Below are 15,572 nucleotides of genomic sequence, written 5' to 3'. Positions count from 1 at the left end.
CACAGGGAAAGTGACAACAGGAGCTCTGTAGGAGCAGGAGCGAGTGCCAGAGGCTGGAAGCTAGAAGGCTCGCCTTGGCTGAAGACACTAACCCGGACACGGAGTCCGAGGCTGTGGGGACATCCAGGTCCAGCAGCAGAATCCAACCGGCAGGGGATTCCATGTCCTCTGGCCTTAGAAACCCGAAGGCACGGTCACAAGCAAGGGACCAGCACCGCCATCGTGAAGCGAATGCTAACGGAAGGCCCCAAGTCACCGGCCATACGGGTGAGCACCACACGGTATACTCAGGGACGTGGGCTACTTCTACCCGCATAGAGCAAGGTAGCCAGGAAAGAGTGCAGATAGTCGGGGAGGCCTACAACTCCACCTGGCCAGGGGAGATCCTACTTGCTCACAGACTGACCAGGCCCCTACTGCTAACCAGTACTCCCGGGAGGGTCTGTTTTATACCATCAGTAAAGACCCTGAACTGCACCACACGTCTCTGTGATTCCTTGCCGCACCAGCACCATTACTACTGGGACGCTCACACCATCACTCCCATCATCCACATTAGCTGCCCTGAGGTAATACTTCTCCCGTGGGGAGTTATCCCATACTCGGCTGCGCAAACAACATCAGCCTCAGCGGTCTGCAGCGCAGCGGCGGTCCCCACTGACCGCAATCCACGGGTGGCGTAGTCGGACAATTACAATACCAATAGACTGCCACTGGTTTGACCGCCCTGGGCACGGACCGGGTCACAGCCACGGAGAACTACAACCCCTAGCGATCCGGCTCCGGGTATCCCCCTGCACCGCACAGGCAGGGGGCCCACTGTTCTAATGTGAGAGGGAGATGTGTGGACATTGCTGTGGTATGAGCCTCCGGCCACAAGAGGTCTCTGTTGCCTCTAAAAAACAAGCAGTAGTGAGGAGAGGAAGGAGATTGTGGTGAGCCGGTGTGTGCGGCGTGCTGGGAGTGTAACAGGACTTTGAGTGAAGGTGAAGCCTTGCCTGTGACTCTTGCCAAAGAGGAAGAATCACCTTGGGGGACGACTATGGTTGGATGCAGAGTTGGATTTCCCCCAAGGTATCTGAGTGACGAGAAGGGCTCTTTGCTAGTCTGACAGACTGAAACTTGCGCTCCTGTGACGAGGTCAGGACCCTCTCCTTAGTCTCCCAGCTAAGTGCCTGATCAGACAGCTTCTTCAGAGAACAGTTAATGGCCGGTAAGTCTTGAGCTCAGGCACCACCACAGGGATACCGGTGGATGCATGCATGCAAATAGCAGGAAGAGTTTGGTGCCAAACACAGGTTCTCAATTAAAGATATTGGTTGTAGGCAGGGTTGGGTGAACGTTAACTAGAGACTTCCCTCAGTGGTGAGATTGTGGATAGTTAGGATAACAGTATTGTAAAGTAGAAACTTGTTAAGTTTGTTAACTGTTGCGCTGCACCACTGCACGGACCGCCTTGTGCACCCATCTGATTACATCATACTCTGGGTAACACGCGGTTAAAGCACTAGGCGGAACCACTGGGTAGGCAAATTATAGTTCTTCTGTTAGTACATCCTGGTCCTGTCGGTTGTGCAGCGCAGGGGTCCTGGCTGTCTTGAGCTAGTTGTGTGTGAAGTTTATTTGTGTTCCTGTCTCGCATTGCCGGGGCAACCCAGTTCCTGTTCTTAGTAAAAAGGTGTTACCCAAACAAATTGTCTGCTAGTATCCTTTGTCCTCGGCCCGCTGTATTCTGAGAGACCTCCTCGGTACACGGTCTACACTAACATACCCACTGCTAGCAAGGGCCCCACTGGTCTAACATACCCACTGCTAGCAGGGGCCCCACTGGTCTAACATACCCACTGCTAGCAGGGGCCCCACTGGTCTAACATACCCACTGCTAGCAGGGGCCCCACTGGTCTAACATACCCACTGCTAGCAGGGGCCCCACTGGTCTAACATACCCACTGCTAGCAGGGGCCCCACTGGTCTAACATACCCACTGCTAGCAGGGGCCCCACTGGTCTAACATACCCACTGCTAGCAGGGGCCCCACTGGTCTAACATACCCACTGCTAGCAGGGGCCCCACTGGTCTAACATACCCACTGCTAGCAGGGGCCCCACTGGTTTAACATACCCACTGCTAGCAGGGGCCCCACTGGTCTAACATACCCACTACTAGCAGGGGCCTCATTGGTCTAACATACCCACTGCTACCAGGGGCCCCGCTGGTCTTATATACCCACTGCTAGCAGGGGCCCCGCTGGTCTTATATACCCACTGCTAGCAGGGGCCCCACTGGTCTAACATACCCACTGCTAGCAGGGGCCTCATTGGTCTAACATACCCACTGCTAACAGGGGCCCCACTGGTCTAACATACCCACTACTAGCAGGGGCCTCATTGGTCTAACATACCCACTGCTACCAGGGGTCCCACTGGTCTAACATACCCACTGCTAGCAGGGGCCCCACTGGTCTAACATACCCACTGCTAGCAGGGGCCCCGCTGGTCTTATATACCCACTGCTAGCAGGGGTCCCACTGGTCTAACATACCCACTGCTAGCAGGGGCCCCACTGGTCTAACATACCCACTACTAGCAGGAGCCCCGATGGTCACACCACGGTGTTATGATGGTAACATTTTGGTAATGTTAAGGTAAGGAGAATACGGAGAGGTCTAGACCAGGGTTCCTAATCTCCAGTCCTCACCGGCCACCAACACATCTTGTTTTCAGGATGTCCTTAGTATTGGACAGATGATGGAATTATGGCCTGCACAATAAGAAGCACATCCTGAAGACATGATGTGTTGGTGGCCGGTGAGGACTGGAGGTGAGGAACGCTGCTCTGGATTCTTCTGTCTTCGGGAGAATATCTTGTAGAATACCTTGTGTATGATGTTCTCACAGGATCCTCAGTGTTGGAGCCCAGGAGCTCCACACTAAGGGGTTGTACAGATCTCTGCAGCGTACAGTGAAACTCCGCACATCCTTCACATTGTAGCTCTGCTCCTCTGTGGTCTCTGTCACCTGAAAAATACAAATATATTTGCATATTATGTATGAGGAAGCTCACGCCTCCACTTCTCTACCCAATTCTGGAGTTGAGGATTAAAGCGATTGTCCACTACCTGGACAACTCCTTCTTAAAGGCAATATATCAGCAAGTTTGTGCAATTTAATCTGAGAGCATCATGATAGAGGGGCAGAGGGCCTGATTTCTGGGATTTGTTACTGATCAGGTTATGTGCTGTAGTTTAAAAAAAAATCAAGTGTTTTATCAGCTGGAGATTATCACTGCAGGACTAGGTCTCAGTGCAGGCCAGTCAGGCTAATCAGGGTAACCCCCCCCCACTACTGATTGGCAGCTTGTTGACAATGTACACAAGAAGCTGCCAATCAGGGGTGTGGGCGGGGTGGTTCACAGATCAGCATTCTGAGCACTGCTACATCTGCAGCATAGTAAACAGGGATCTATAAAAGCTGCACCAAGCATTCTGTGGCGCCCCTGAGGGTTCAGTCGCCACAGGGGTACTGCACCTCAGAACGAGGTGTGGTATCTCCTCTCCAAGGTAAGGATGGAGTACCTCACAGGACCCCAACCACACACTCAACGCTACACCACTCCAGTTCTGAAGGGCCCCTAAAGCACCATAGTGCTGCCCCGGGCCTGAATGGAGGAGTTGGGGGGAACCAAAGTTAGAGGGAACCACGTAGTGAGTGAGGGTGGAGGAAGCACTTTACTTTAGCACTTAATAGAATCATATTTAACTGGAGGCCATTTTAAGAACAGGGTCTTTGGTCGTGGGTCTTTGGGACGGCAAGTCAGTACAAAGCTTCTGCCGGCTGGAGGGTCCACGGTTCCCGGTCTCAGGCCTCGAGACGGGGGATTGGGGCAGAGTTAAAACCGGCTCTGTACCCGGTCAGAGTCCAACCAAGAAGGCCCAGGAGGGGAGCAGAGGAGCTAGGCTCCACAGGCAAAAGGATCTCAGGGAGTGCGGACGGAGCGGAGTCGCCACCTGCATACCTTATTCTGGCCCTGCCAGAGAGACCCTGCCGCAAGAGGGGGTACCGGTCCCCGATTATCTGACTTTGCACTTCACGTCTCTGTCGGAAAAGTCCGGAGGCTTATGTGGATCCCAGGGGGATACGGACGGAGCGGAGTCACCACCTGTATGCCCTAATCTGAGTTTATCCAGAGGGACCCGGCCTTACGCCACGTTCTCACCACTAGTCACCAAAAAGGGCACCCAGTCGGTCCGGGAACTACACGTTATCCACAAGGGACATCGCAGTACCCGTACGGGACTCAGTGGGGGACACAAGGCGGGAGAAGTTCAAACAAGAGAGAACACACTAGAGCGGGGGGGTCCTGTCAAGCGCTCCTGAACTACCTGGAGTGTGCTGAACCCCACGCTGGCGGCCGCAGCTCGCCATGTGACAGCAGAGAGAAGCTCTGAGCTGAGAAAACACTACCGTGAGTAAAGACTTGGATGACTTCAACTACTGCCTCTGTCTGTTCTTTCCTCCGCGGCTCTGCACCCGCAAGCGCTCTATTCTGCATCCCTTCTCCTATGCTGCCCTGAAGCCCTGCTCCACCTGTGGGGAGCCGCACCACCTAAGCTGCCTGAACACCACTCTCAGAGGACTGTTGCAGCGCTGGTGATCCTCACCAGAAACCACGGGTGGCGTCACGAACATTCCCCTTCTCCCATACAAATCCCCCCCCCTCTTCCTTTCCTTTTAAGAGTGACCCCAGCGTACGGGCCTGGGAGCCGGCCACCACGACATCCCCCAAAACCAACAACAAGGCCCGGGCACCGAGTAGTTTGTCCCCCATCCCCTGGGCGCGTCATCTCTTCCTGGCGTCACAAACAGGATTTTGTGCCTGTGACAATGGCAGAAATCTATACCCATTGCCATCGGGTACTGTGCGCCTTTCCTAAAGACTGTATTTCCACATTCAATGTGGCGCCCGCCCAAGAAGAACGGGCGCCATTATGTGCAGGGAAGACAACAACAACTTAAGCCCTCCCATTGTGGGCCAGGTTCCTGAATGGCGCCAAAAGCTCAGACCGCCCATTGCCTTAGAGACATTCCGCATAGTTGTGTCCGTCAAGTCGGATGGGACGTCCCAAGGAGTGCCTGTCTGCGAGCAGCCATTGAACCGCCCCAGAAAGAGGAGGAGAAAGAGATTGAGACAAGGTGTGGCCTGGGCAAGTCTAGACAGACCACCCCTGGCAGCCGCGATGGAAGGAGAACAGGATGTGCCCTCCGTCATTGGCCCACGAGCAGCCACCTCTCTCACCCTGGAGGGATACAGTATTCACTTAACAGCGGAGGAGGCCGAGTTCCTCCGCGGCGAGGAGGCCCAGCGGAAAGCGGTCGCGGAGTGGAGAGAGGACCTGCCGGGGAAGTTTGCGGCCCGACGCCAAGACACGTCGCGCCACACCAGCGATGCCCCAGCCCAGGCGGAGAAGGAGGAAGACCAGGAGGCCGCATGCAGCCCAGGAGCGGGTAAGAGTGAAACCCCTGCCCCGGGAGCTGAGTTTGCTGACCTCTTCTTGGACCTCCTACCGTCGCCTCCATCCCTGGGAGCCACCGTTTGGGAGCAGCTACTGGCCCCGGACCCTGAGTCTCAAGCCGCCGCAGCCTCCGGAGGCCTGCTGCCCCTCCCGCTCCCGGAACCGCCAGCACCTGCCCTCGCCTGGGTGTACACACACCCGAACCCCGACTGGTCCGCAAGGGTCAAGGACCAGCAGCGGCCCCTGTTAACGCCGTTACCAGCACCCCCGGTTGCTTGCCCAAAAGCGGAGGAGTTTAGATGGGACAACCAGGGGGGGGATCTAATGGGGTTTCCCCAGGAGACCCAAACTGAGGCTTGACAGCGGGAAGAGTATTGTCAACGCGAGCTCCTCCAGCTAGAGAGGGAATGACGTACCCGGAGGGTCCGCTGTGAACAGTTGGAGGTGCAGTCAAAAGCCGCCAAGGCCCAAGCCGGACAGGCGGAGGCCTCCCGTCCTAGCCCCCGGGAGGAAGGACTAATCGTCCGGTTCCACCAGGAAGCGGGATGGGGCTTCATCCGCAGCCCCCAGTTCAAGCACGACGTCTTTGTAAATCGGTGGGACGTTGAGCCCCACTTGGAGCAAGGGCACCCCGACCGCAATCTGTACCTGGCAGATTTGGTCTCCTACACCCGCCACCACGGAGTACGTGGGTGGTACGCCTTAGAGGTGCACCGGGTGTTCAAGGAAGATGCCCCCCTGCACATTGCCACTGGTGACCGGTCCGGATCTGTGGGCAAACACGAGCCGTACCCCCGGTGGGGATACCACCACTAATGCGGCCCCGGAGGCTGAACTTCCTTGTTTTTCAGTTACTGTTCATGTTTTATTAAGACATTGTGTCTGCGGACAGTGAGCAGTCAACAAACTTTGTTGTAAATAGTTTGCACCTATTAAGGTGCCCCCTATTGGTTTTATACGCACATCAGACCTCAGAACAAAAACCAGTCTGGTGTGGCACAAACGGAGGTCCTACTCAGGATCACCATGCCCTGCAGCCACCCCAGGGCCTATGTGGAGGGTTTGCTTTGGACAGGTCCCTCATGCTGCTGAACTTGCACTTGTATAATCTTATCTAACGTTTCTATATATATATACAATGTTTTAGTATTTATCATGTAACCTGCAACGTTTAAGAAAAGTGCCTCCCATAAAGGGAAGATTGTTATTGTTTTGTTTAAAAAATTTTGAATGTCTGAAAAATACCATGTCTTTGCTCTATTGCAGCCTGCGGATGTGCTGTGTTTCACCAGGGGGGAATGTGGCACCCCTGAGGGTTCAGTCGCCACAGGGGTACTGCACCTCAGAACGAGGTGTGGTATCTCCTCTCCAAAGTAAGGATGGAGCACCACACAGGACCCCAACCACACATTCAACACTACACCACTCCAGTTCTGAAGGGGGCCTAAAGCACCATAGTGCTGCCCCGGGCCTGAATGGAGGAGTTGGGGGGAACCAAGTAGTGAGTGAGGGTGGAGGAAGCACTTTACTTTAGCACTTAATAGAATCATATTTAACTGGAGGCCATTTTAAGAACCGGGTCTTTGGTTGTGGGTCTTTGGGACGGCAAGTCAGTACAAAGCTGCTGCCGGCTGGAGGGTCCACGATTCCCGGTCTCAGGCCTCGAGAAGGGGGACTGGGGCAGAGTTAAAACCGGCTCTGTCCCCGGTCAGAGTCCAACCAAGAAAGCCCATGAAGGGAGCAGAGGAGCTAGGCTCCACAGGCAAAAGGATCTCAGGGGGTGCGGACGGAGTGGAGTCGCCACCTGCATACCTTATTCTGGCCCTGCCAGAGAGACCCTGCCGCAAGAGGGTGTACCGGTCCCCGATTATCTGACTTTGCACTTCACGTCTCTGTCGGAAAAGTCCGGAGGCTTATGTGGATCCCAGGGGGATACGGACGGAGCGGAGTCGCCACCTGTATGCCCTAATCTGAGTTTATCATGAGGGACCCGGCCTTGCGCCACATTCTCACCACCAGTCACCAAAAAGGGCATCCAGTCGGTCCGGGAACTACACGTTACCCACAAAGGACATCGCAGTACCCGTACGGGACTCAGTGGGGGATACAAGGCGGGAGAAGTTCAAACAAGAGAGGAACACACTAGAGCAGGGGGGTCCTGTCAAGCGCTCCTGAACTACCTGGAGTGTGCTGAACCCCACGCTGGCGGCCGCAGCTCGTCGTGTGACAGCAGAGAGAAGCTCTGAGCTGAGAAAACACTACCGTGAGTAAAGACTTGGATGACTTCAACTATTGCCTCTGTCTGTTCTTTCCTCCGCGGCTCTGCACCCGCCAGCGCTCTATTCTGCATCCCTTCTCCTACGCTGCCCTGAAGCCCTGCTCCACCTGTGGGGAGCCGCACCACCTAAGCTGCCTGAACACCGCTCTCAGAGGACTGTTGCAGCGCTGGTGATCCTCACCAGAAACCACGGGTGGTGTCACGAACATTCCCCTTCTCCCATACAAATTCCCCCCCCCTTCCTTTCCTTTTAAGAGTGACCCCAGGGTACAGGCCCGGGAGCCGGCCACCACGACATCCCCCAAAACCAACAACAAGGTCCGGGCGCCGAGCAGTTTGTCCCCCATCCCCTGGGCGCTTCAATTCCAATAAGTGACACATCCCTGGAATCAGGCTCTTCGCCACTACACTATGCTGCTGTCAGATTCCGTAGCAAAAGCCCGCTGACAGATTCCCTTTAAATACTATATTCACCCTTCTAAAATAAAAACACCATATAGTCCCCTCCTGTACCTGTACCACACGTGTCCTCCAGCACATCCACGGCTGCTATTCAGCTGCTGAGCTCACACTTTCTTCAGAAGAACCTCAGATACCACGGAAAAGTGTGAGTGCAGCAGCTTATTAGTGTCAGCTGATTGGCTGCAGCGCTCACATGGTATAACATGTCACGCAATCCTCGGAAGACCTGGCGCTGGTATAGGAGGTCAGTATATGGTATTATAGAAAGGGGTTGTCCAGATAGTGGAGAAACCCCTTAACTATGTGGAGGGATATAAAGATAGTGAAGCTATGGAATCTGGTGATTAGGAGGAACCTGAAGCAAATCCTGGTGAAGAGGTGAAATCTATAGAGCTTGTAAATGCAGCACTTAGTGAAGATGTAGAATCTGGAGGGAATGTGAAACCTGATTACAGTCTAAAACTTGGTGACAAAGTGAATCCTGATGGAGATGTTAAATCTGGTCACAATTTAGGATTTGGTGAAATGTGGGACCTGGTGAACGCTTAGGTTTTTGAATCCAACGTGGACAATTCCCAAGACATCATCTTATTACAAGCTGAAAACATAAGCTCCTTTGGAGGAGCCTCGTGTATTTCCACACTTTATTCCATAGACAATAGAAGAACCTTGTCTTGGTGACTTCTACTCACTTTAAGGTCATCTTCACACATGAATCTTTTACTCACACTGGTGTTGTTTCGATAGTTGACCCACAACTCGAACAGCAGAGGGAAGAAGGACAGATGACGGGTCCAAGATGGGTTTGACCAAATGATCTTCTCATTGGTGACAGCCAAGTTCTCCGGGGACCTGGGCACCACTAGAAGGCCAGAAAAAAAAGAAATCTGACTTTAACAGTGAAGGGATCAACGTTTATCCAACCTGAGACTGTGGAGAATGCCTTTTTCTTACAGAACACAGTGGGAAGCCAGAAGGTTTGTGATTGTGCAGTGCCTGGGGCAGGAGCAGGTAGGTCAGGGCAGGCAAGGAGATGCTTGTCAGTTTAGCGGCAGCAACAGCCGCCTCGACAACAGCAGTATTACAGTATAACGCAAGAAACGTTTTATGGGAAACATACTCTTTTGAAGATACACAAACAAGAAACCATTCCCAAAATAGGGCTAATTTTTTTTTTTTTTTTTAAAAGGCTTGGATGGCAATAAGCCGTAGCTTCTTCACTTTCAAAACAGTACTCCTGTTTTGTCTTCACATGAAAAGGGATGATTTTTGGATGGTATGAAAAAAAAGATGTTTAATTGTCTAGCCATTTTGTGACTAGAAAACCAGTTGCGGATCACAAAAAGGGATAATTTTTTACTCCTAGTTGAGAAACAATCACATATTTACTTTCAAAAGAGCACATCTGTTTTGTATCTTTAACTAAAGATATAGCTTTATCACAAGGCATCCAAAAATTATCACTTCAATTATCAAAGTGCTAAGCTCTTGATTCTCCCCAAACAGGGATCATTTTGCACACAACCGTTTAAAAATGCCACAATTTCTTCCATTTGTGCCACTTGACTATAAACCTCAGAAATTCATGCATCTGCCCCCAAAAGGGATAATTTTAGACTGTTTATACAGTATAATTAGCATAACAAACCGAAACTGCACTGTGTGGTTAAATACTCAGCTGGTTACCACCACTTACCATCCGTTTTCCCCTAGCCAGATGTCAGTTGGACATTAAAAGGCTGTGTTTGCATTACAGAGCTTAAAAGGGGACTGCAAGGGGAATTCAGTGCTCTACACCTATTCCAAGCACTTAAAGGTTTTTTAGTTATGCAGCAAATAGAACTTTTTGGAAAAAATCTGTGAATCTGGAGAATTCGAATTTCAAAAGATCCACTCATCTCTATTACTCACCAATATCTCGGATATAGATGGATATGTATCCTGTCCTATATTCACCATCAGACATGAGCTCGACAGACACATTAATGGGATGAACCTGCTCCTCAAAAGGACAGAAACCAGGAAGAGGAACGTCAAACACAAGAAGCTGATTCCCATTCTGTGAGATCTTCATTTCCTTCCAGCCTTGGTCCATTTTGGAGCTGAAGGACAAATCGGTGAATATTTAACCTGACAGAAAATCGTTTATGAGATCCAGACACATTGGGTCCATGTAATTCCACTTACTTGTTGGACTTTGCTCTCACCAGACTTTTGTGGACGAGTTTTTCAGCCAGTGAACATTGGAGAATAGGACTGGTATGTGAATCCACAGAGCAAGAGAAGGACAAGGGATTGTGTCCTGAGGGAATGGAAGTTTGGAATGACTTATGAGATCCCTACCATAACATAACAAGTGGGACAGGAAGCACTGATGAGATTCAACTAAACCTTGTGAAGGAGATCATTCGGGGAGCTCTACATAATCCCTATAGAGGAGTGGGACAAAAGGGACTGACAAAATCCAACTGAATGATGTGGAACAAATCATGTGGGCCAACTGAATGATGTGGAACAAATCATGTGGGGGTGCTCTACATGATCCCTATAGAGAAACGGGACAGGAATGACTGACGATATCCCTACCATAACCTTGTGGGGAGCTCTATAAGATCCCTATAGTGGAGTGGGAAAGGAAGGACTAATGAGATCCCTACAATAACATTGTGGAGGAGATCAAGTGAGGAACACTACATGATCTGTATATAGGAGCAGGACAGGAATGACTTACGAGAAGCCTACCCTAACCTTATGGAGGAGATCATGTGATGAGCAGGACAGGAATGACTTACGAGACCCCTACCCTAACCTTATGGAGGAGATCATGTGATGAGCAGGACAGGAATGACTTACGAGACCCCTACCCTAACCTTATGGCGGAGATCATGTGATGAGCAGGACAGGAATGACTTACGAGAACCCTTCCCTAAACTTATGGAGGAGATCATGTGATGAGCAGGACAGGAATGACTTACGAGAACCCTACCCTAACCTTATGGAGGAGATCACGTGATGAGCAGGACAAGAATGAAGATGAGATCCCTAATAAACCTTGTGGAGGAGATCATGTGAGGAACACTACATGATCTGTATAGAGGAGCAGGACAGGAATGACTTACGAGACCCCTACCCTAACCTTATGGAGGAGATCATGTGATGAGCAGGACAGGAATGACTTACGAGACCCCTACCCTAACCTTATGGAGGAGATCATGTGAGGAACAGGACAGGAATGAAGATGAGATCCCTAATAAACCTTGTGGAGGAGATCATGTGTGGCCTTACAATGCCCGTTCCAGTGTGTGGATGACCCGGTAAAAGTGTATTATCCATGGGGGATACATTTAGTGGGGATTTCCCATCATCCCTGATTCCTTCTCTCCCTCATAGTGTTTAGGGGCCCTGGCCCCACACCGTATCACGTTTGTGCCCCCAGGAGGCAGTGTTGTAGTGGTATTTATCTCCATGTAATAGTTCTGACTGCACCTACCTCTGTTTTCCCTCCCCCACACAGTCATGTGACAGCTAAGCTCCACCCAGTTGAAGATGATGGGCGATGTGGTCCTTACCTCTGTCTATCAGTATGTACTGGGAGTAGTTTTGATGGCTGTTGGTGCAGGTATAGAGGCCGGTGCAGCGGTGTCTCAGGGGGCGCAGGTGCAGGGTCTTCTGGTGCGTTGAGCCATTTACACAGTTATGAGGTGGAAAATTCCAGATAATTTTCTTGGCTTCTAGCGGACACTCGAGGACATGCGTCACTCTTTCTTTTACAGTATAATCTAGAAGAAAGGGATGTACGGAGCACGTGAGGAGACCCCAGTATGGTGGGACCGTCTATTATACATCATAGTGGAAGCCATGTATACAGCGATGTTAGACCGCTGCAGGACTCATGTATGTGATGTGGTATCATATGTACCGCCAGGTCATGCTCAGAAATACCGCAGTAATAGTCATGTGACTGACGGCATCAGGACCACCATCAGAAATGTCTAAGCCCCTTATGTGAAGTTATTAGGGTCTGTGCACACAGTGTCTCTTTCAGGCAGCTCTGCAGAGGAACCTTCCTGAAGAGGCGCTTGATAAACCCTAAAAAGAATAAACACAGGCGCTGCGATGTGGCTGCGACCAGCTGCGTGTCCACTCTGGGATCTAGTCTGTATGTATGTCCACAGTGGGGTCTTTATTGTATGTTTTTCCACTGTGGGTTCTCTGCTGCAAGTCTACAGTGCGTTTTGTGCTGTGTGTCCACTCTGCGTTCTCTACTGTGTGTCCACGTGGGTGCACGGCCCTACATCTCCTCCTCATCTCTGTCTACCACCCTACCCATCCTCTCCAGAGTGCTGCACCACCCTACATCTCCTCCTCATCTCTGTCTGCCACCTACCCATCCTCTCCACAGTGCTGCCACCTACCCATCCTCTCCACAGTGCTGCACCACCCTACATCTTCTCCTCATCTCTGTCTACCACCTACCCATCCTCTCCACAGTGCTGCACCACCCTACATCTTCTCCTCATCTCTGTCTACCACCTACCCATCCTCTCCACAGTGCTGCACCGCCCTACATCTCCTCCTCATCTCTGTCTATAACCCTACTCATCCTCTCCACCATGCGGCACCACCCTACATCTCCTCCTCATCTCTGTCTACCACCTACCCATCCTCTCCACAGTGCTGCACCGCCCTACATCTTCTCCTCATCTCTGTCTACCACCTACCCATCCTCTCCACAGTGCTGCACCACCCTACATCTCCTCCTCATCTCTCTCTATCACCTACCCATCCTCTCCACAGTGCTGCACCACCCTACATCTCCTCCTCATCTCTGTCTACCACCTACCCATCCTCTCCACAGTGCTGCACCACCCTACATCTCCTCCTCATCTCTGTCTACCACCTACCCATCCTCTCCACAGTGCTGCACCACCCTACATCTCCTCCTCATCTCTGTCTTCCACCTACCCATCCTCTCTACAGTGCTGCACCGCCCTACATCTCCTCCTCATCTCTGTCTACCACCTACCCATCCTCTCCACAGTGCTGCACCACCCTACATCTCCTCCTCATCTCTGTCTACCACCTACCCATCCTCTCTACAGTGCTGCACCGCCCTACATCTCCTCCTCATCTCTTTCTACCACCTACCCATCCTCTCCACAGTTCTGCACCACCCTACATCTCCTCCTCATCTCTTTCTTTCTATCACCCTACCCTTCCTCTCCATTGTGCTACACCCCCCTACATCTCCTCCTCATTTCTGTCTATAACCCTACTCATCCTCTCCACCATGCGGCACCACCCTACATCTCCTCCTCATCTCTGTCTACCACCTACCCGTCCTCTCCACAGTGCTGCACCGCCCTACATCTTCTCCTCATCTCTGTCTACCACCTACCCATCCTCTCCACAGTGCTGCACCGCCCTACATTTCCTCCTCATCTCTCTACCACCTACCCATCCTCTCCATAGTGCAGCACCGCCCTACATCTTCTCCTCATCTCTGTCTACCACCTACCCATCCTCTCCACAGTGCTGCACCGCCCTACATCTCCTCCTCATCTCTGTCTACCACCTACCCATCCTCTCCACAGTGCTGCACCACCCTTCATCTTCTCCTCATCTCTGTCTACCACCTACCTATCCTCTCCACAGTGCTGCACCGCCCTACATCTCCTCCTCAGCTCTGTCTACCAACCTACCCATCCTCTCCACAGTGCTGCACCGCCCTACATCTCCTCCTCATCTCTGTCTACCACCTACCTATCCTCTCCACAGTGCTGCACCACCCTACATCTCCTCCTCATCTCTGTCTACCACCTACCTATCCTCTCCACAGTGCTGCACCGCCCTACATCTCCTCCTCAGCTCTGTCTACCACCTACCCATCCTCTCTACAGTGCTGCACCGCCCTACATCTCCTCCTCATCTCTGTCTACCACCTACCCATCCTCTCCACAGTGCTGCACCGCCCTACATCTCCTCCTCATCTCTGTCTACCACCTACCTATCCTCTCCACAGTGCTGCACCACTCTACATCTCCTCCTCATCTCTGTCTACCACCTACCTATCCTCTCCACAGTGCTGCACCGCCCTACATCTCCTCCTCATCTCTGTCTACCACCTACCCATCCTCTCTACAGTGCTGCACCGCCCTACATCTCCTCCTCATCTCTGTCTACCACCTACCTATCCTCTCCACAGTGCTGCACCGCCCTACATCTCCTCCTCATCTCTGTCTACCACCTATCCATCCTCTCCACAGTGCTGCACCGCCCTACATCTCCTCCTCAGCTCTGTCTACCACCTACCCGTCCTCTCCACAGTGCTACACCGCCCTACATCTCCTCCTCAGCTCTGTCTACCAACCTACCTATGTTCTGCATTCCACTAATCCCTTAAACTGGACATTAGATATGATTGAGTATGTTGTGTTAACCCTTTCACTGAGTATGCTCGGGCGAGCTCCGAGTATTTACAGCTGCTCGGTGATATGGTTGAATCGCTCCCGTGTGCATGATTTGCGACTGTTTGACAGTTTTAATACATGTGAGGAATGATTGTTTCTTTTGCATTCCTCACATGTAATAAAGCTGTTAAACAGTTTCAAATCATGCACACAAGAGCGATTCAACCATATCACCGAGCAGCTGTAAATACTCGGAGCTCGCCCGAGCATACTCGGTGAAAGGGTTAACACAACATACTCGCTCAACACTACTGGAGATTCTTTATAATCTTAACCTCCTACTTCCATCTTCAAGACGTCTCTCGTGCTGTGCCAGCTCTCTGTAATGCACTTCCCCACACAATCTGATAAATTCCCAGAATGCAAAAATAAAGATAACGGCAGCCTTTGGTGCGTGAAAAAGAGGGTGGTCCCTTGAAACATTACCCAGGTGAGGATGATTGATTCTTGTTCTGAACCAAGTTAGAGATACCCCCAGCTGCCAAAGATTTATGAACCGCCATGACCCAGGAATTGGACTAAATCACCCCAATAACGGGAACCCCCAAATACTAGATACTCACAGTGCTGCGGCCAGGAGACCGGAAGAGGCTGAAGATAGTGAATTCTTAAGGCCAAGATGGCAAGAGAAAGAAGAAGAGACATCTGCAACGCAAAGGAGAACAACCAAATTTCAATAGAAAGTACGTTCCCATATGTTAAAACCACACAGAATATCACACACATCTACAGCATCATATAGATCACATACGTCTCTACGGCCTAACACAGAAGACGTAGGTCTCTACCACATGACACTGAAGACGTAGGTCTCTACCACATCATATAGAACACGTACCTCTCTACCACA

General features: G+C 51.5%; 1 protein-coding gene across 1 annotated transcript; it reads right to left on the bottom strand.

The window, feature by feature from the left end:
* Nucleotides 1-2,875: 2,875 nt before the first annotated feature.
* On the bottom strand, nt 2,876-15,370 carry LOC141252448 (uncharacterized). Its single transcript, XM_073670510.1, has 6 exons — nt 15,286-15,370; nt 11,822-12,031; nt 10,440-10,554; nt 10,164-10,354; nt 8,981-9,114; nt 2,876-3,017 (listed from the first exon to the last, which is right to left on the bottom strand). The coding sequence occupies exons 1-6, from the start codon at nt 15,365-15,367 to the stop codon at nt 2,892-2,894; spliced, it is 858 nt and encodes a 285-aa protein (XP_073526611.1). The 5' UTR covers nt 15,368-15,370; the 3' UTR covers nt 2,876-2,891.
* Nucleotides 15,371-15,572: the final 202 nt, after the last annotated feature.

The sequence above is a fragment of the Phyllobates terribilis genome, unplaced genomic scaffold (assembly GCF_046119375.1).
Source record: "Phyllobates terribilis strain yellow unplaced genomic scaffold, ASM4611937v1 Scaffold_8913__1_contigs__length_24911, whole genome shotgun sequence".
NCBI classification, from domain to species: domain Eukaryota; kingdom Metazoa; phylum Chordata; class Amphibia; order Anura; family Dendrobatidae; genus Phyllobates; species Phyllobates terribilis.
The sequence above is the reverse complement of the archived record's forward strand: the minus strand, read 5'-3'. Positions and strand labels throughout refer to the sequence as shown.

Excerpts from the sequence above, each read along its gene's own strand:
- LOC141252448 (XM_073670510.1), bottom strand. The coding sequence starts at position 15,367 with ATGTCTCTTCTTCTTTCTCTTGCCATCTTGGCCTTAAGAATTCACTAT. Across the intron at positions 10,555-11,821 it reads GTACATACTGATAGACAGAG|GACACAATCCCTTGTCCTTC; the intron begins GTAAGGACCACA and ends CCATTCCCTCAG. Across the intron at positions 3,018-8,980 it reads ACTATCGAAACAACACCAGT|GTGACAGAGACCACAGAGGA; the intron begins GTGAGTAAAAGA and ends TGTATTTTTCAG.